At 50.1% G+C, this 21,491-nt stretch overlaps 1 protein-coding gene across 50 annotated transcripts in view; it reads right to left on the reverse strand.

Annotated features, from left to right (window-relative positions):
• Cacna1c (calcium voltage-gated channel subunit alpha1 C) overlaps positions 1–21,491 on the reverse strand; it is a 733,897-nt gene that overhangs the window by 51,422 nt on the left and 660,984 nt on the right. For 24 of the 50 annotated variants that reach the window (XM_087182459.1, XM_087182482.1, XM_087182545.1 and 21 more), the window contains 2 exons: positions 13,250–13,333; positions 12,568–12,651 (listed from right to left, as the gene is read on the reverse strand). In XM_087182459.1, coding sequence (XP_087038585.1) covers positions 12,568–12,651; positions 13,250–13,333 — 168 coding nt within the window. The remainder of the gene's footprint in view (positions 1–12,567; positions 12,652–13,249; positions 13,334–21,491) is intronic. The other 26 variants (XM_087182535.1, XM_087182524.1, XM_087182566.1 and 23 more) reach the window with 4 other exon arrangements.

Here is a 21,491-nt window from a genome sequence, read left to right on the forward strand (position 1 = left end):
TCAGGGAACTCACTGGGTCCTGGCCCAACCAAATCCACCTCTGGCCTTTAAACAAAACCAAACTTTTATTTTACCTCAACTATTCAGAATCCTTCTTTGGGATGTTTAAACGTTTGTCTTAGCTATCTTTTCTCTTGATGGTTTTAATAGCTCCCATTAAGATCTCATCTACTTAAATCATTTTCTTTTACTTCAATACTTGGCTTTAGGTCTAATCATCTTGTTTCTATTTTATTATTTTCAATAATATCTAGTACTCTGAAAGTCCTTGTGATGAGTCTCCCAAGAAGCTGGGAGGAGCTGTCGGCAGCAGACAGAGGGAGGATTACTGCTCCCTGCCATCTGTGCTGAGTTCGCAGACCAGGCAATGACAACTTGCCAGAGTGCCTCACCCAAAGAGTCCAGACTCACACGCTCACTTTTTCTTGAACCTCAACAGCCGTAGTGTTCAGAGCACACTTCTGACTCACTGGAGCAGGGTTGCCTTTAACATCTCACATAAACTGCTCACAAGACCTCTGGCCTCCAAAATCAATCACCGTAATGATATCAGAAAGCAATCACCGAGACACGGCAGCCCAGCGGGATAGTGCCCAGGTGACCCTACGTGGCCAAGTGAGTCTGGTGCCCTCTGGCTGGAGCTTTGGCATCTGCCACTGAGCACCTCTGGCCATGTGCCCCTCTGCTTGGAGCACTGAGCATGAGTTCTGCTTTAGATCCACATTCTGAATTCCTCTACAGCCTGAAATACTGCTGCATCAATCTCTAGCCCCCTCCTGCTGTCCCCCTTGTTCTTCTGGATGGCTTTATAGTTTCTCCACTTGTGCTCTTCCTGGGCAGAAAGGCTGTGAGACTCCCTGGAGACCTGGCTTGTATGCCTGCAGACCCTTCCCACCACCCCTTTTGTGGGAGCCAGCAGAACTCTTTCTGAACCCAGCACATGGCTGGTTTTTAGTCCAGCGCTGTCTCTACTAATGGTTGGCACTGTGTAATTTTTTCAGCAGCCAATTCTTTCAGCTGTTTTATAAGAATTTGATAATTTTCAAAGATTTTGAGCTATTGGGGCAATTAATTTAATTTGTTTGTGCAATTAGCATAAATGAAATAAGGTTATTCTTTCATATCTCAGGCAGAGGTGGGCTAGTGTTTCCAGGCTATGGGCAAATAGAAAGCTGAAGACAATGGCCATGCTTTAGAACACTTAGAGCATAGCTGGCAGTGATGATAGGAATGGAACTGGATTGCTAGCAGGAGATCTTGTCTGGAATCAAGTTCAGAGTCAAATCAGAAATATTATCTGACAGGATAAAATCTTCTGTTTTTGGAATTACTCACTATCCCTTTTCTGGGGGGGCTGAAGACCACACGGAGGAGGCTGAGGAATGGGCTTGGGGGAATATCAGAGCCAACAGAGAGGGCACCCGGGGCGGGGTGGGGAGAATCTTCCCAAGATGGTGTGAGAATCCATAGACTGCCTCCCAGTTGTCCTACTGCACTGTCTTTCTGGAGAATGAAGAGGCAGAGGACCTCCAGATACTGCTCCGGGAAGGGTGGCTCTTGACCACGCAGGACAGGGCTGCCTCACTCCAAGGGCTGCCTCAGGACAGTGGCTGTGACAGCAGGGACCCAGCGACCCATGTCTCTCTGAAGCAGGGGTCAAAGCAGCATTGTGGGAATATGTGAATCTTTACAGTCTGTTCTGCCGCAGTTGTCTGTTGCCCTTTTGTTTAATCTTAAATCTTTTGTCAAGAACTTAGCAGAAGAATCTGGCATAGATTCCATTCCAAAGGTTTGGGTCCAGCTCCCACCAAACTCTACTTCTCTGCTTTTACTGTCTGCAGCCTTATCTCGGTCTGACCTGCAAGACAGGAGAGTTGGTCCTGTTGGGACAGGAGTTGGGGGGACTGGGGCTCTGCTGTGACAGTGGAGGTCATGGCAGTGCCAGAGAACTGGGAATGGCAGGAGTCAAGGGCATCTAGAGACTCTGGACCCCAAGTTCATGGCCAGGAGCCAGCAGGTGTGCATTTTGGATGTAGAGGTTCTCGTTATCCTTTTATTTCCTCTTTCAACGAGGAGAACTGCACATCCCAGTACCTCAGGTGGGGGCTTCTCGCTGTGGAAGGCCCCTGAAGCACTACAGATGGCAACAGGGGGAGCAATTTTAATGAGGTTAAAGCAAAAGCTCTTGTAAGCTGTAGACCTTATAAAGTTCAATGAATCGGCTACTTGCTAAGAGCGATGCAAAGTTTATACACACACGAGTCAACTGGGATATACAGAAGCAGAGGTCAGATGTCAGTGATATGCTCACTAAGAGCAAGTGAAGAGGACATACAGGTAGTCAAAAGCAGCTTTTAAGCAGAACTCCCATTTTGGCTCTGGTGAGTGTTGCGACTGAAATGGATCCTTGCAGCCAGAGGACACCCAGGTAAAAAGCCTGGATGGAAAAGGGCAGGGAGCAGGTGAGGGCAAAGCCTGAAGATGGAAGAGCTAGGAGTAGAAAGAGCAGCCCCTACCAGCCCCACGGCCAGCATGCCGAAAAGCCCTGCTTCTCCAGACTGAAATTTTAGCTAGGAGAAGCAACCTTCTTGTACTTCTGTAGTGACTGCCATGCAGTTGCAATGTCCCTTCACCCCTCCCCTCAAGGGGAGTCTCTGGGCCCAAGGGAGCTGATGGCGAGGTATCGAGTGCAGGGGTCAGGGTTGCTGCTTCCTGGCTGTCCCTTATGCTCCGTCTTTTTGTGCTAAGTGGTGGAAGATGGCCAGGTGTGACTTGCTTGTGTGACTAGCTGCACAGTGACCAGCTCAGGCAGCTGGCAGTGGTTTAAGCCTCAGGATTCATTCTGTTACGCATCTGCAACCTGTGGCCCCCCCAGGTGCCATTACCTGCCAGAAACACACACTGCACAAGACTAGTTACAAAACGGCCAGCACGCTTTCACGTTCCCCTGAGCAGGACAGCCGGTGTCCAGTCATTCAGACACACAAACAAACAAGCCCACGAAGAATCAATGAAGCAAATCAGCTTGTCGGCAGTGTTCACAGCACAGAATCCCGAGACCCAGAGACGGAGTGGGAGCCAGCGAGAGGGAGGAGGAGAGGACGGAAGGGCAGAGGAGGAAGGCAAAGCAGCCTGGGGATTTAGCTCAGTGGTGCCGCTGCCTGCCTCACAAGCGCAAGGTCCTGAGTTTGCTCCCTGGTGAAAAAGTACAGCAAAGCAGGGCCGGGGATTTAGCTCAGTGGTTCCACTGCCTGCCTTGCAAGCGCAAGGACCCGAGTTCGATCCCCAGTACCAGAAAAAAAAAAGTACAGCAAAGCAAGGAGACACAGATTCAGTAAGAACACAACAAAGACAGGCGATTCTCAGGGTGGGGGTACTAAGTATGGGGGTAAATGAGTGTTAACAGAAGTGGCTACACTTTTGGAAATGCGGTAGGCATTTTGTTGTTGCTCTTCTTGTTTTGTTGAAGACCCCGTTGACAGACAGGGTCTCACTATGTAGCTCAGGCTGGTCTTCTTGAACTCCTAAGATCTTCCTGCCTCAGCCTCCTGAATGCTGGCACTACAGGCTTGGGGTGCCATGACCTACTCCTGTGGGCATTTTTAACCATGTCCACAGTACACCCTCCTCATCCTAGCTCAAGGAATGTTCTCTTGCTTGGAGGGTTTCTGGCAAACACACTGACCGTGGCTGGCTGAGCCTGTGAGGATGGAATGACAGGCACCGGCGAGGGACAGAGGGCCATCTGGCCCCACCAAGGGCCATGTGTCACTGTGTCTGTTCAGTCTTCTGTTTTAGGGGAGAGGAGAGGGCTACGTGTGGGTCAAAAGGATGAGAATAGAGGGGAAAGGAAGTCAGGGAGATCAGAAATGAAGCAGCCTTGGCAGAGGGCAGAGGGCCAGGGAGCCTTGACGCGGAGTCTATGTCAGGACACTCGGGTCATTGAGGATGGGTGAATTAAGACCCCCAAATCAGGGTGTCCACAAACAGCAGGTTCCCACGGACCTCTCGGGTCATCTGCAGGGTACTTCTCAAGGCAGCAGCTTTCGGGCAAACGTTCTGTCCCTGGCCTTGATCAGCTTGTCTCTCTGTCCTCCTACTGCGTCTGACCTCACAGTGCCCCGTGATGGCGCCCTGCACAGCACGCTTTGCTCCAGAGAGTCTGGGGCTCCCAGGCATCTCCATTTCCACCTGCACTGCTGATGCTCAGATGACTGGTGCCTTTTTTAGGACTGAGTGTGGGACTGCTAGGTCCACAAAGGGCCAGCTTTCTTCTAAGCAGACTGGAAAAATACCTTGGTGGGCCCCTAGAAGGGTGGAAGACGGGAAGCGCCCACACAAAAATATCCTTCCCACTCTGGTGTTCTATAGCTCAGGTCTGACCTTGGATGCATTAAATATTCAACCTTTGGGTTGAGCGTTACTTTTTCTGGAAGGATCGTTTACGAAGTCACTGTCATCTTAGTATGAATTACTGCATGGGAACATTTGCATTTTGGAGCAAGACATCTTGGTGATATTTGTTTGCTGAAGGAGTCAAGAGTGGTGCTCAAAGTGGTCAGGAGCTGGAAGGAAGCCCCAAAAGGCAACAGGGGGGGTCCAGCAGGGAAAAGGAGATGTAGATGTGTCCCACCCAGCTGTCCTGAGATCACTGAACTTCACTTAACCTGTCTCCCTCAGAACTAGCTCAGGCCACACCAACCACTGGCAACAGCACCCATCTGAGCCCTCTACTGAACAGACAGGTTGGGGGATCAGGGCCTGGGTTCCGGGTTGGCCTTGCTATGAAAAAGCTATGAAAACAAGCAAGCTGTTCCCTGGCTCTGGCCTTCCGCAGCCTCACCTAGTGAATGCTCCCCTGGGTCTGTCCCGTGGTTGGTACTTGATGCCCACTGAGCTGCACATGGGCACAGCCTGGGCTAAATGGGTTCCAGAATCTCACCCACCCTACTGCTCTGGGCCGAGTCCACTTTCTGACCACCTTTTCCATGGTTATCCACCTGAGAGCCCCGGAGAGCCCTGCTTAGCCGCATCGTCTCATCCTAACTGCCCTTTCCTGCTACGACAAGGCAGGGACCGGTGGTCTGGGCCACAGAGAAGGCTCAGAGAGCAGGGCCTGCTGGCCCACGTAGCACTGCAGCCTGGAGGCTGAGGGAGAGGCTGCTGTGAAGGCTGAGTTCTGAGTCACCCGAGGGGGCGGATGTGCAGCACGCAGCCTTGTCTCTGACTCAGAGCTGACTGCCTTTCTTCCACCACTGCAGGACACGAAGCCAGGGCAGGAGCCAGCTGGCGTGGTTGTGCTTATGGGGAGCCAGTGAGGGACAATGAATTATTGGAAGTTGGGCCTGGCAGAGTGGTGTCAGGGATGCAGGGAAGGGAGGTCTGGGGCCATGACCCTGGCATGTCTGTCCCTGCACACTTCCTGTGGCCGAGCCCCAGCCTGCCCTGTCCTGTTCCTGCCTCCCTCATTCTCTTCCTCAGGTTGCAGATGCCAACCAGGTAAGGGGAGAACGTACTGCCTGCTGCCTCCTTGGCCTTTGTCCGCAGGCCTGCTGACGTAGCTGGATGAGAGTCTCTGACTGCTTCCTGTCTGAGCATTCCAAGGGCACCCTGGCCACCCTTGGGGCAGCACCGGCAGCACCAGCAGCCACCGGGAGGTTAAGTTTAGTCAACTCTGAGAGGGCACTGGGTGAGGACTTCTGTACATCAGGGACCATCATTCCTTGCCTGTTGGCCATGCCGTGCTGTAGCCAGCTCGGCTCAGAGATTTAGCCACTGGGCTCTGAGGAGATGCAAGAGTCAATTCTCTGACAGAAACGGCTTTGGATCCCAGGATTTCCACCCATTAGCAGTGTGACTTGGGCAGATTATTCATCCGGTCTGTGCCTCAGTTTCCTCATGTCAGTCAGTCCCCTGAGCGTTTAGTCCATTATGTATGTAATGTCCTTGACACAGTGCCTGACATAAGTTCTCTGATCAGAGACTAGGTCTCACGTTCTCCTTTTCCTCCTCTCTTTCTCCTTCCTCCTATTCAGCCAAGGTCCTAGCCAGTACTGTCATTACACAGCTGTACTTTCCAGCTTTGGTCACTTCCGGGGACCGATGCTTGGCACCTACATTAATCCTCCATCATTTCCTCCTCTGATGGCCTGGAAGCTCCCTAGCACCAGTGTGCTTCCCCTCACACTGGCTCTGTGCCTGTGGTTCTCACTGATGCTGGCTGTCCTGTCCCTTCTCCCTGCATGCTTGCATGAGCCACACCAAAGCCAAGGGCCCAGTCCCTCAAGGCAAGGAGAAAGGAAACCTTTACCTCCAGCTGTCGGCAAATACTCACCTCAGAATCATGGACTGCTAGCTACCTGTCCGCATCCCAACTCTCACTGCATTCCAGGAATCTGAGGCCCAGAGAATGGGGTTAACTGCTCTAAGTCACCCAACTTCACCATGCCCGTATTGTAAACGTAACCAGGGCTTCTCAATTCATAGTTTGAGAATATGTCTCTATATGCATAATGCAAGAATCCAGGCCCCTCAGTACTTTCTGTTGCTCCGAATACTTGAGAGGACAATGAAGAAGGTTGTTCAGGAAGTTTGATGGCCCACACCTTCAAACTGACTCCGGGGTAGGATACTGGGGAGCAGTTTTGATGCCATAGTAACTTGCATGAGCAAGCACAGAGGTTCTCTCTGGAACATATGGTTTTGGACCCAAGAAACCCAGAACCTTCTTTGGAGCACTGTGACGTGCACTCTGGCCTCACAGAGTGCACGGAGGGAGAGCAGCAGGATTCAGAACAAGGTGATGCGTCAGGGAGGGAAAGGGCAGTGGCCTGGGTCTTAGCCACTGAAGAGCAATTTAACTTAGCTAGACAAGGTGGGCGCTAAACCTCAGTTTAACTTAGCTGAGGGTGGCACTCTGGTGGCATCCATCAGTTGTTCAGAGGATGTAACTCTGTAGATTCAGAGTGAACAGAAATTAAGCAGGAAGTAGCTCTGGGCACAGAGGGTCCCTGCCTCTTCATGCTGGAGGCCCTTGGCCCGGGCCACTGCACCTCCACCTTCCTCTATCCCCTGGCACACTCCACTCCTCAGTGCCATGCTGTGCATGCCATCCACGCGCTGATGGTGCTCAGCTGGGACTTCGGATTGGTGCGTCCAGGAGCCTACCTGCCACCTCTGCTCCAGGGCTACCGACCATCCCCGCTGAGCTCCTGCTGTGCCTCCTCCAAACACGCTCTGCCTCACCCCTCCCCAACTCACCCTGACTCTTCCTGCCATTGCTTGGCCAGAACCGCAGTCACACTGAGTGTCTGTCCTCCCACGCCCACACCCGCTGTGCCGGGAAATGCCGTTCTGCTTTCAAAAGAGATCCAGAATCTGGCCATTTTCCACCGTGATTCTATTACTCCCACACAGTCCCAGGCTCCTACCATCTCCCACCTGGATCACCACATCCACCTTCTGGATGGTCTTCTGATTCCCACCCTCGACTGCTATAGATGTCCAGAGTAGGCCTCAAGAACCTGAGTCTCATCACGTGATACCTCTGGCCCAACCCAACAGTGCATTTCCTTCTTGTTCCGAGTAAAACCTCAAGCCTGGTCCCTATTGCCTCTCCGAGCCACTCTTCTGCCCACTTTGTTCAGTCTATACTGGCTATACTGGTCACCCCTCTGCCTTAAAAGTTCCCTTGTCACATATCTGCCTGGATAACTCTTCACTTCCTTTATATCTCTCCTTTGTTCAAATGTCACTTCCTTACAAAAACCCGTCTCATTGAAAACAGTGCTTGCTTTCTCTGACCTGGCACTGTTCTTTTTCCCAGAATACTTATTATCTCCTAACATACTGTATGATCTCCTTATTCTCTTACTCACTGCTCACTGTGTGTTTATTCCTGTCTAGAATGCAAGCCCATGAGGGCAGGATCTCGTGTCTTGACTTCCTGTGTATCCCAGGTACCTAAAACACTGCCTGCCACATAGAAGGAGAGGTCATAAACACTGCAGAAGGACTGGACGATGACTTCTGAGATTAGTGGGGAAACTGGCTTCCCAAGAGGGGAAGGCAGGGCAGGCAGGAAGATGAGCTTAAATGTGGGGAGTATTTGGAGGGTTGTTAGGATGAAGAGGCACCTGGGGAGGGGAATGGGAGTTGATTAATTTAGGGTTAAAGAGTCAAAGCGGAAAAGCCCTCTTGGATTCCACTGAAGCTAAGTGTGGATTCCTTCTGAATTTAGAACATGTCTGAGAATCCATGTTTTGTGATGATAGCATGTCTAGTAAACGCTGCCACTCAGGGATGCAGTTTTCTGAAGGATCGCACACGCCTGGGAAGAAAATCCTGGAGCTCTCCATAAACTGCTCCCAAAGGCAAAGGCAGAAGCTTAAGGGCGGAGGAGGCGTTGCTCACACAACTTGCCAATCACAACATTACAGACTACTTGAGTGCAGGGTGTCAGAACCGTGCAGGCGGTGCAGGCCGACTGAGGCTCTGGCACCGTGGGCAGTGGTCAGCAGCCTGTGCTGCTCTGATCCAGCTCTGGCCTGGCCATCTCTGTGAGTCAACCACACCTGGAAACAATGGCTCTAACATGTCTGTCAGTGCTAAACTGTAATTCGACTGAAGAGGCAGTCTTGTTAGAGACCGGGCTCTCCAAATGAGCCCGGCGGCAGATGATGTCATTTGTTTGGGAGCCAATGCCTTTACCCTTCCACCATACTGCAGTTTACTGAGAGCTTTTATTTTGTTAAAACTTTCTTTTGCAGTACTGAGGATTGAAAACAGCGCCTCTTGCATGCTAGGCAAGGCCTCTCCTTGCTCTCCCCCTGGGGCACACTTCCAGCCCTCTTTTCAATTTTATTTTGAGATAAGATCTCATATGTAGCCCGGGCTGGCCTTAAACTTGCAATCTTCCTGCCTCAGCCTCCAAAGTAGCTGGGTTTACAGGTGTGTGTCACTATATCTGGCATACACAGAGCTTTTAAATAGATGCTCTAATGAAAGCTTCAAAAGCCACTGGTGTAAGTGTCATTTTCCTTTGACAGAAGTGAAAGTTCAGTCTTAGGGCATTTGGGTATCAGAAGAAGTAAGACTGAATAATTCTCCAGTTTTCTAACTTCAAGCCCAGTCCTTATTTTTGGGTGGCATTCTGTTTGTTCTACTTGCTCAGAAGCCACTGGTTGTGTGGGAGAGAAAAGTCCAGGAGAATAAGTGCTGGGCCTCCAGACACCCACTCTGGCTCCTGATCACAGACACCTTGCCATCTTCCTTCCAGACAATTAATTCTTCATGAGACTTTAAACACCCAAGCTCCTCAATGTGCAGGAGAGAAGTGTGTCTCAGACGTGCTACAGAATGCAAAGGATGGGCTGACAAATGATTTTTTTACTCAGAAAAAAAATCCCACTTTTATGGTTAAATCCCACTTAAACTACGAATTACAGAAAGTAAACTTGGAGTAAGTATTAGGTGGTAGGAGTAGCCCAGATGGTGATGTGTGAGATCTGTATGTTTATCAAAGTACACCAGGGGTTAGGACTGGGAGGAACTCTGACCTAAGTCTAGATGAACCCACCACCCCAGGGAGCCTGCACTTCAGCTTTGGGGCCAGAAAGATTCTTAATCTCTTCATCATTACCTTTAGCACCAGGAACTTAGGGGTGAGATTGTTTTGGCTGTCAAATTCACAGGATAGTTAAGAGTTAAGTGAGATATATTCAACAGTGAATTGTAAAAAAGAAGCCGTTGTACAAATGCAAGAGGCTGCTGGGTGGTTTCAGGCTCCCATCTTCCTCCCAACATAGCCGTTTTTCCTATAGCAATTCTTTTTGTTGTTGTTACCTGGGATTGAATTTGGGATCTTGAGCTTGCAAGACAGGTGGCGGAGCCACTAAGCTAAATCCCCAGCCCTCCTAATAGCAATTTTATATCCTAGAACATATATATGTGTGTGTGTGTGTGTGTGTGTGTGTGTGTGTGTGCATACACACACGAGAGAGATTGAAAAATACGGTGAATGTGTAAATTAAAAGGCAGATTGCCATTCGTTCCCCCAGTCCCTTGCTTTAAACACACTTGTCTACTCATTCTTGCCACTTTCTTTTTTTGTTTTTTTTGGTACCGGGGATCGAACTCAGTCCTTCTTGCCACTTTCTGAAGCAGTTCTGAGTCCTCTTTCTTGAGGACTTTAGTGCACTTTAGTGCTCTTAGTGCATTGTCCTGGTTGCCCTGTGTCCCAAGTTGATTCAAAAAGTTTACCTTTCATGGTCATTTTGACTTTGGGGAAGAGCCAGAAGTAGTACTGTGCTAAACACAGTGAGCAAGGAAGATGAGGATCATGAGAATGCTGTTGTGAGCCTGCCTTTTGTTGGCTAGCACTGGGCAGGAGCATTCACACCTCATAAAGACACTCATGAAAGAGGACTTCCAGAACTTCTTCAGAAAGTGAGGAAACTTCTTCAGCCATGGGATAAGTGTGTTGAAAGTGAGGGAGATGCTTGAACACAATTTTTTGAGGGGGATTAATGGCAATGTATCTTTTACTGTAATAAAAGTTTTAAATTTAAACATTCACCATATATCTTAGTCATAGTGTCTCTGTGTGTGTGTGTATGTGTGTGTGTGTGTGTGTGTGTGTACACACACCTTTCTTTTTGACAACAGGAACAATCTGAGATAACACGGCAGGTGAATGCTGTGGGCTTTATCAAGAAAAAAGGAGCACAAAGGAGCCCTAGACCACAGTGAGTCCTCTTTGCTATCCCAGGCAGCAGCTTTCAGCCCTTCCTGTGTCTCCCTGGCATGGGCTTAGAGTCCCTCTGTATGGATCTCTGTACTGACCTGTGCTGCTGTCTGCATCCCACGTGTGCTATCTGCATGGTTCCCACAGTGTAGACCACTCAGGGCAGGAGCTCCAAGGACAGACTCTGGTCTCTAAACTCATGGGCTGTAAGGGCACCAGGGACACAACTTAGGGCTCATCCAGCCTTCAAAACTGGGAATCCATTCAGGAAGGGAGGAGGTCAGTGCATTTGTAGGAAATGTTGTTTTTTTCAATGATCTGAGTATTTACTGGAAAAAGTCAAGGCAGAGTACACACACACACACACACACACACACACACACACACCCTTGAGACAAAGACAACTCACAGTTCTTGGCAACAGAGGGGCAACTAAATCTGAAGCTGTAAGGTGAGCGGGGAGGGGATGAGAGGCTATGGGTGGGAATGTCTGCAAAATGTAACAGCCCCCTTCCAAAATCCACTGGTGGAAGGGGAGAAGACGGGCTTCTCAAGGGAGGGGGAGGGGTCTGGCTGATAAGATAACGCATCAGTTCAACTGACCAGGACAGGGTAAGCGTGCTTGGGGGAGATGGGGGGGCTTAGATCAAAACCCTAAAGCGTCTGTTCCGTGCTATTATCCAATGAGTCAATGCATCAAAGGTTTATGCAAACATTATCAAGTCTCTTAATTAAGGAAAAATAATGACAAAAATTAAACAACAAATGTTAAAGACTAACTGCAAGAAGGCTTGCCTATAGATAAAGAGAGAAGATTAAACATGCCAGGTAACAAAAGCCATGTGCAGGAACTGGTAGGAACTGTATAGGAGGAGGCAGCTCTTGGGAGGTGAAGGATGCAGAAGGCCTGTGTCTGGGGGCTGGGCTCTGTCTGAGGCCAGGGGGCCAGGGCAGGGCTGGGAAAGGGGGTGCTTCGGAGAGCGGGATGAGGCAGGTGCACTGTCTGTTCTCTGCAGTGGGTTCTTGTGGGAGTGAGGCATTCACATGGAGCCTGCTTCCGAAGCAAATGGGAGAAGAGCCTGGGAGTTCTCAGGAGATTAACCAACCACCTGGCTCTTTAGTTTTCCTGGAGGAAAGGGTACAAGCAAGCATTTGGACATGATTGGTTCTCCTCTCCCAAATGGCCTGAAACGGGTAGGCTCCCCACATGGGCTGCTGCTGTTAAACTGAAACAGAGTCCATCCAACATGGAGATAGTCGGGTGCTCCTTGGGAGAGGGAAGGCTATGGCTGCCGATGCAGGCAAAGTCCCAGCCTCTACCAGGGCTGTTCCCCATGGAGCGCCTTCCCAAGGTGTTATGGGGATGGAAGGGCAGAGGGAGAGAGGACGGAGTATGGAGGTAAAAGTGGGGGTTAGAAGAAGTGTGAGTCCCAGCCCCTGAAGCTGCACAGAGTTTGTAGAAAACCCTTCATTTTCTCACTCTGTAATTCTCAGAGCTGCATCCTCCTATACAGTGTGAGTCATGCCAGGCTGATTGTAAGGGAGAGAGAAAAAGATGCAGCAATCAACACTCAAAAGGAAAGGGAAGTCCTAATGCGTTCCGAAAGTTAAAACAAACAAACCAAAAAGAATAAGAAAAAAAACCACCTCAAAACAAAGCAACAAAAAATTTCTTTAAACCAACTTTAACAAACAAGAAATGAAATTAAAAATCAGGAGGTGGGCAGGAGAAAATAAAAATGAAGGCCAAAAATAAACGAGGGAGAGACAAATGGATGTTAGAGCAGGCACGGACAGTTAGGTCACAGACGCCATGTACTTACGTTTACCTCGGTGATTGCTATATCAACAATGCTACCCACAACAATCAAGGCGTCAAATGTATTCCATGCATCACAGAAATAGTGCTGCATGGGGCAGAAAAGCCGAGGAAAAGAGAGAGAGAAGAGGGGGAAAAAAAACCAATAACAAAGGAGAAAAACAAAACAAAAGGGAAGAGGGAAAATGAAAAAAAAAAGGCATGAAAGAAAGGAGAGAAGAGAAAAAAATGAGAAAAGAAAGAGGTTACGTGGGCATATTAAATACTCTCTTACCACTCTATAGTTCTGGCGGCTCAAACCTGGGCAACCTGGTTTTCGCAGGGTGGAGAGGCCTGACAAAAGCTGTGTTAGTTCCAGGGTGACTCGGGCTTGTGGCCACCTGGGAGGGAGGCCGGGTGGCGCCTCCGACTGCACCGCCTGCTCCCTCCACTCAGCTCCATGCTCTTGGGCCCAGTGCATCTGGGTAGAGCTGGGACAAGTGGAAAAAAAGGAGGACAAACTCCCACTTTTTTTCCCCACAAGACGACGGCAGGTTCAATAAAAAGCATGACTGGAGGCGGGTCAAACAGGAAATTAAAAAACCAAACATAAAAGAGGTAAAGAGAGAGTGAGAAAGAGAGAGGAACAGAGGAAGCAAAGGAGGTGGAAGGAGGAGGTTTCCTGGGGAGGGCAGAGTAATACTCACATTAGTCTCACTGAGAATGACATCAATTATGCTCCCAATCACGATGAGGAAGTCAAAAACATTCCAGGGATCACTAAAGTAACCCTACATAAGGGAGGGGCAGGCAGGACGGGGATTGAAAAGGATTATTAGACAGACAAGAACAGAGCAATGCCACCCTCAGAATCACTGTCCAGGCACCTCTGTGTCGTGCTGTTGGGAGTTCCTCGTGACGTGACCGTGCTCTGCTCAGGAGCCTGGGAGCCCAGGAGGGAAGGGACCAGCAGGGAGGTGGCCAGGCCAGTCTCACTGCCCCACCTCCCTCTGGTCATGTGATCTCCATCCTGCAGCTCCATCCCTCCTCTCCACCCTCCTTCCAGAGGCCCCTTCTACTTCCTAGAAGGGGCAAGAGTGGGTGGGAGCAGCAGGGCCTGCAAGTCACAGCGGTGCAGGGACGTGGCTAGGGTCTCTTTTAGTCAACATCCCAGCAGACCCTACACCCCCAGTTTGAATGGAAACATCAGGGGGCTGCGTCTCCTTACAGGTGCCAGGCTGTGGTCCTATGGGTGACACTGGGAATGGAAAAGGCCCCCAAACTGCAGCGATTAGTGTGGGCCAAAAGGGTGGCCAGGTGTTCTGAGCTCATAGATAAGCAAAGGACTGCTGATGAGAACAGCATCTATAGTAAGCTGTGCTCTGTGCAGATGGAAGCAGGCCAACTCCTGCTCCTATGCTAGTCACGTCCCGGCATGCCCAGGCCAGTTCTGCCCTGGTAAGGGCTTTCCTGACTGAAAGGAGGCAGGGTCAAGGTCACTCTCGGTCTGGTCGTGGCCTGCCTGGCTCTAGGTGGTGCTGTTGGTGGTGTCTGGTAAGCACCTTCTGGGGCTCTTGCTCCACATCATCATTTTGATGAAGGCGCCACTGAAATGCAAATGCCACTCAAAGTGAGTGAAGTTTTCAAAGACTTTCCTGGACACCGGTTTGACAGGACTAGGCTGAAAAGGGGAATGGGGACACTGGCTTCTTCCAAAGGAAATGAAGGCATGAGAGCCACGGAGGGGAGATTCTAGAAAAGGAAGCGAAGACCAGTGTCCTGCCTTCACCAATTTTTCCAGTAGCTACAGGTTTTATAGATCGTAGTTGGAGAAGGAAAGGGATGCATGGTCATGAAAGACTTTTTTAGGTACTTGTACACTGGCCAAACAAGGAACAGGCTCCAGGTGCCCCAGAGGGTCCCAGGCCTCCCGGATGGGCAGATGCATTACGAAGAGCACAAGAGGTTCTCGGGTCTGGACCATTTGCTTCCCTGGGAGGTGTAGGGGCCGAGAGAGCTATAGTTCAGGAAACCCCAGCAACAAGACAGGCATGTTCCCCCTGAGTGGAGCAGAAAGGACCTGGTACTGCAGAGTTTTCTGAAAGGACATTTGTCCCTGTGTTTGGGGGCAATGTTTCACAATGGGGACAAGATAGGGTTGGCTACACTTATGCAGCAGGGCCACCATTTCCTGTTCTCTGAGCTCATGGAGATGGAAATCTAGAGGTTGGTGGGGGAGTGGGAAAGCAGTTTCCTCCAAGAAGTTCCCAGGCCTCTCCTCAGCTCCCTCGAATACTGCCAACTCTCTTTTAGTTTTTACTCAAAACGGCCAAGCTTTTCTATTTCCTCCTGGCTCTGTCTAGCTCCCTTAACCCCCCTCCTTCCCAGCCATGCCCCTTTGCAGAGGGACTTCCAGATAGGCTGCCCGAGGCTGTTATTCTTAGAGTGGGAGGTCAAGCCACCAGGAAAAGGGGTCTCTTGGTTCCCAGGCATTTCTGCCAAAAGCAAACAAACACCACCTTGGGAGACTGGACAGGCAGACTGGAGAGCAGAGGTTGCCAGGGCATGGGCTAGGTGCAGGTCAGCTTGAAGTCATGGGCTTCCTTTTGGCTTCTCAGAGAATTTTTCTGAACTGACCAGAACCTTTGAGGCAGACAGAGACCTTTCTTGCCCAGTCAAATCTCCTGTTCTGAGCAGGAAGCAGGCAACTCCCTCCTGGGTTCTCAGATATTCACAAGGCAGAAGAACACTGATTTGGAGGGCGAGGAGGGCAAGAGTGAAGACTAGAAAGAAACTATACTTGAGGGTGTGTTTGAAAAGTAGATTTTGGAAAATGCTGGGGACTGTCTCTGGATACAAATGCCATCTTTGTGGACAGAGCTAGTTCAGCAGGGAAGTGGGAGGCTGGGGAGGAGAAGGGAGAGGAACAGGAACAAGAGCAGAATCCAGGGATGTTCAGCGCCTACCTAGAAGATAGGGTAACCAAACGTTATTGGGGTGCGGGGCAGGGGGAGAGGTGGAAGGGTGAGAGTCTCAGTGCCTGACCAAGGAGGGTGAGCCAGAATCTTTCATTCACCAGAGAGACCTGAAACAAAAGGGGTGAGCTGGCCACGGTCTGCAACATCTCTGAGAGCAGGGAGAGGAAGGAGGAAAGGCAGAGTGGACAGCAAAGGCGACACTGAAACCAGAGAGACACACATGCTAAGGCCGCCGACCCGCACAAGGGAAGCGACCCTGTCCACCTCCAGGCTCTGCACCTGCTCACCCTTCCTCTTGAATGTCTTTCCTTTTCATTTGGTACTGTGGTACTGTGGGTAGAACCCAGCGTCTTCACACTGAGCTACATCTCCAGCCCTTTTTATTTTTTGAGATAGGGTCTAAGTCTTTAAATTACCCAGACTGGGCTTGAACTTGTGATTCTCCTGCCTCAAGATCCCAGAGTCCTGAGATTACAGGCGTGTGCCGCCATGCCTGGCTGTCTTGGATTTCTTTCTTTTTTTTTGGTACTGGGGATGAAACTCAGGACCTTGCATGTGTGAGGCAGGTGCGGTGCCACTGAGCTAAATCCCTGGCCCTTGGATTTCTTTGTATATGTGCAGACCGAAGTGAGCACCAGACAATCCTTTCCTTCTGGGTCACAGCTCTCCCAACCCCGCTCCTCACAGCTCCCATTGGCTTGGTGGGCTCTGTTGGGGTTAATGTGTCATGGTTGCTCTCGCCCTTACTGGGCTGTGATGCTGCAGCTTTTGGTTTACTTCTGTATTCTGTGACGAGATACCTGGTGACACTCCACTGGCTGTCAAAACTACCACATCCGCTGTTGCCAGATTCCTCTGGGCCCGGCCCCGAGGAGACACACACAGCTGGACTGCAAGGTGAAGGGGCACTGGGAGGGTGGACAGAGTCCCTTCAGGAGGCAGCTTTTCCCCTTGCCCCCCCCCCCCCATCCCTCTGTTCCACAGCCCAGCAGTCCTCAACCTGGACCTTGGAGATGCTTTCGGACCCAGTTTTCAGGTCTCCATTCCTTTGTCAGCCTCCTCCCCCCGCTATTTCAGCAGCTGCTTCTTCCCACCAGTCCCGTACCCAAACACATACACAAAGCCCGTATCCATCACTTGGGTCAACAGGGTGTCCTAGGTGACACCTGGCCAAACCCCGATGTGAGTGAGGCCTGGGAAGAATGGATTTTTTTCTACACTCTCTGGAGGGTAAGCATGAAGGGTAAGCTTGCTTCTCTTTCTCTCTCTCTCTCTCTCCTGTTCTTGCCCACCTCCTCATTTGCTGGAAACCCCTGGTAATTGTAGTTTGTGGGTATAATAGTGGAAGGAGGGTGGAAAAAACTCAGACGCTTTTCCTTTTACAAAATCAGTTTGACTTGGGGCCATGTCCTACTAGTCACCCCTTCTTTCTCCAGTGGGGAAGTCAGGGCTGGGAAAAACATTTTCCGGGCTCTCCTTGAGGTGGCAAACCAAACCTCTTAGTGTCCAACTCCTCACCGCTGCACAGGACAGGGCATCCAGTGGCATGGGGTTGGCACAGCTGGAAGTCTTTTCTTTACCATTCCTAAATCTTTCAGACTGGGTGGATTTCTCCTTTCAAGTCCCAGCCTCTGGGGGGCGGGGAGCTTAGCGGATGGGCCCCTGTGCTGGCCATGCCAGGGAAGGCTACATGTGCAGCCACCAGGCTGATGACCAGCCACTGCCCTGGCCAGAATCTGTTCTGTTGCTGTTGAACCTCCACTTGCTGACTGGTGGGCTGAGAAAATGTAGCTTCACTTGATATTAGCTTCAGGAAATCATCATTAGGAAGAAAAGTGGCTGCAAACACATCCTATCATGACTTCACATGCATGAGTATTTTGGATTTTCTTGTCCTTTGGATCATCTGTTCCCTGATTGAGCTCCGTTACTAGGGCTAGAATAAGTGGAAAGAAGCAGGGTAGTGGTTCAGAGCATGATCCTCTAGGGCTACTATGCCTCTTACTAGTTGGTAATGGTGTTAGTCAGCTTTCTGTTGCTGCGACAGAAATACTGAAGATGACTTAATGAGGGAAGGGTTTATTTGGGTCAAAGTTCAGTCCCCGATTCCTTGACCCCATTGCTTTGGGCCTGCAGTGAGGCGAAACATCATGGCGAAGGAGGCTTGTTTACCTCATGGTGTCTGGGCAGCAAAGAGAGCCATGGAGGGCTAGGGTCCCAATAGGCCCTCAAGGATATGCCCCTGGTGACCTGATTTTCTTCTACTTGGCCCTGTCCCTTGAAGGTTCCACCGCTTTCCAATAGTACCACGGGCTGGTGACCACAAGTTAACACCTGGGCCTTTGGGGGATATTTAAGATCCAAACCATAGCAGTAACCTTGAGCAAATAACTTAACCTCTCTTTGCCCCAGTTTTCCTACCTAGAAGATTGGATCACTCATAGGGTTAAAGTGAGGATTACAGGAGATCATACACACCAAGCATGTAGAACAGTGTGGCCATTAACTAGGGCCATCATTTGCTAGAGTTGATCTGTCTCCCTCCTAGTTAAGAAGGATTCACAGATTCAGTTTTGGGCACTGGCCTGAGCAGAAGAAGAAGCAAAGCCAAATGTATGGACAGAGGATTGAAAAAGTTGAAGGTTCTGCAATCTTGAGCTTTCCTGTCATCTGTCTCCAAGCTCTTCCTGCTCCTCCTGTGGGTCACTAGCATTAGGATGATCTTGAGTAAAATCTGGCTGGCACTACTGAGATTGGTGACAGTGTGCAGGTTGTCATGGCTAAATCCTGCTAGATTCAGATTTATACAGACAGTGAACTTCCAGGTTCTTAGAAACCATCTTAGAAAGTGTGTTTTCACCAGGGAAGGCATAGGGAGGACACTTGTCCTTTGGCTAGAGGGTGGGGAACAGGGATGGGCTGCCAGGTGGGTCTATTTTCTCAGAGAAAGAGCAGGGCTGTGGAGGAAGAGGTCATAGGCACATGCTTTTGCCCTTAGATTCTGGATCCTTAGCTTCAGGCCTCCTCTGTAATCTCAGAGCCTTGCAGCAGGTTGGTGCTAAGAAAGAAATTCACAAGACAGTCTACACACACTTTCAGTTACAACCTGGGATTGTATTCTTTATTCCTCAGGGTTTCCAGGTGAATATTTATTTCCTCGCCATTATGTATTTTCTTCTTTTCTCTTCCTGCCTGCCTGCATCATTATCTACCTCAGGTACTTCAGCAAAGAGAAACACTTGTCCTGGCACCTGACGGGGAAGCTGACTGGAAGTCTGTCCAGGTGCCCCTTGATGGGGTTATTCCTTCCCCACGCCCCTTGGAGCATCAGAGAGCTGGAGAGGGATCTGTGCTGAGATCAGAGGTGGTGCTGCCGGCATCGAGGCAGACGGGGAAGGACAGAGAGGGGTGAGGGAAGTGTAAGCATAGGGCAGGGAGAGAAAACTCAACAGGCAAGAAATGGAGAGGGCAGAGATGTGAAGGGATTTCAGCAATCCCTGGAGAAGCAAGAGAGGGAGAAGGTATTGATGGGAAAGGCACTGAAGGTAGATGGGAAGAGGAGAGAAAGAGAAGAGGAAGAAAAAGAACACATAGATGGTAGAAAGTGAGGAGAAAGAGAGAGGGGAAGAACAAAGGAGTGACAATGGGAGGAGGAAGAATACAAGGAAAATATGAAAAGAGGCTGCGAGGGGCAGAGACGTGAAGTCCCCAGAGTTGGGCCCAAGGACTACGAAGTGGTCCTGCAGCTCGGACGGGGGGAGAAACACCAGTCGGTATGGAGCCAGAGGGTGCGGCGGAGGCCTGACGGAGGGAGGCCTGGAATGAGGGCGCAAATGGGGATTTGTACTTGGCCTAGGCCAGCAATCCTCAGAAGACAGTGAAGAGCCTGAACTCTCCTGGCTCCTGGGCTGTGGGACAGAGAGGCAGGATGAGCTGAAGGCACCAGGGGGAGGCACTGGACGCAGCCAGTGGAGGCATCAGTGGTGGCGAAGCCGCCGTGTGTGTCTGTTAAGAGTAGCTCCCATGGCAATCGTGGAACACAGTGGTGGCTGACACCAAGCCGAGAACATATAAATTGCATTACTTTAGGGTGCCATTGAGACATTGCAGCAATCCTGAACATGAGTGACTCTATGCGGAAGGCATCACTGAGGCACACAGCGGCTCACAGCTGCAGCCTAGGAGGAAGCGAGGGCTTCTGCCTTCCTTTGAGCTGGCCTTGCTGGTTGCCTTTCACCACTGCCTGGCAGCTCCTTCCAGCCCTGAAAACAGGCAGATCTGGTGCAGGTACAGGAAGTCAAGTAGCACCCTGGTTTGAGTGGGTTAATGCCACAGCACCCTACAGATTTGGGAATCCCTCCTTTCCCTCCTGGACCCCGTGTGTGCTTCACGTTCTTTTCCAGTGGCAGGGAACCACAGTGCTTTTCTTACCAGGCTTTTTACACAATGTGAATAATTTTCCGCATTAAATAATTAAATGTAATAGCTAATACTACCCTTCCCACATGAAAGCTTTAAGCAAGTCATATAATTATTTTTTATCATTCATGGCAACTTTAAAGCTCTCAAGCACCAGGCAGAAAAGAAGCCTGTCACAATGTTACAACAATTTGCAAATCCCTGGGTACAAGAGCAGCAGTGGGGATGCCCCTCCTCATAGCCCATTTGTGCCTGTCTGCCGCACACTGCGTGGACCAGGTACCCTGTGGCACTCCACAAATAAATAATAATCAGGGTAATACTAGCTCACTAATCAGCCACTGAGGAGCAGCAGAGCTGTGTGGCACACAGCACACAGGCTCATTGCTGATGCTGGAGGCTGGAAGGCCGAGAGGAGCCATGTTTCAAGGCCTGAGGCCTCCCTTCCTTCTCTATTGCTTCTAAGTGACGTGTGGGATGAGTTTTCTGGGCCCAGGGGTTCTGTTGATGGTGGAAAACACTGTGGTTTCTATATAGTTTAGGGTAGGTGGGTTTTAACTCAAATTCAGCTGAGGCTGAATATTCATTCCCGCCTGCTTCTTGAAACCTACCTACCTAAGGTGCGGTTCCCAGTGTGGGAGGGCCCTGGCCTCTAGGGGGCGCTCTGGAGTTGAGCAGGAGCATTGAAGCAATTCCGGAAGGCAAACTGGCTTTTGGTATTCTGTGGGTGGGGATGGGGATGTTAAAAGCCCTGTAATTTGGGGCAGCTCTGCCCAAGGAAGTGCAGGTGGCCCTTAAGGACTTTTGAAAGGCATTTGTGTAAGTGCCGGGTGCAAATAAGGCTGGCCAGTTATAAGGTCTCCTAGCTTTGCTCTTCTGCTTTTGTGGGGAGTAAGTTCTTATTTCTAAACATGACTTTTGCAGTTACATGACAGTTAAGGTGTTATATTGGATATTATGTGTGCAGATGTGAATTAAGGAGGTATTATAAAGTATTTGTCACAAAAGAGGTGGGGGTTGGGTCCAGGAAGTAATTGAAGATCACCAGCCTAAAATGATTTCTAAGTTTCTAGCCTATCTTTTTTTTTGTTTTTTCGGTACCGGGGATGGAGCTCGGGTCCTTGTGCTTCCGAGGTAGGCGGTGGAACCACTGAGCTAAATCCCTGGTCCTGTGCTGTCTTTAAAGGGAAATATTCTTGCTTGCTCTGGAGCTTTTTAAAGTTGGATTTTCCAAGTCAGTGAGGAAATATGAAAGCAAACAATCCTCCATTCAAGGGCACCTTTCAGACCCTAGCCCAGGAGTGCAAGGAGATTTGGGGCCCGCTCTGTCCTTCCTCAGATTCCGCTCCAAGGCTGGCCTCACTCACTCAGACTCTCACCCTAACAAAAAGCACTTCCTTCTTCCTCTCTTGCTTCAGTCTTCCTGGCTGTCAGTCTCCAGACCTTCCCTTCTCCAGCTTCTTCCTTCTCCCAGTTTCCTGCCGATTCTGTCCATTTTCAAACTTCTCCTCTTTCAGGAGGAAGAGGAAGAGGAGGCACTGGGCAGCACACT

Source organism: Heterocephalus glaber, unplaced genomic scaffold (assembly GCF_053883595.1).
Source record: "Heterocephalus glaber isolate CG9 unplaced genomic scaffold, H.glaber_assembly_v1.0 deba00000281, whole genome shotgun sequence".
NCBI lineage: Eukaryota > Metazoa > Chordata > Mammalia > Rodentia > Bathyergidae > Heterocephalus > Heterocephalus glaber.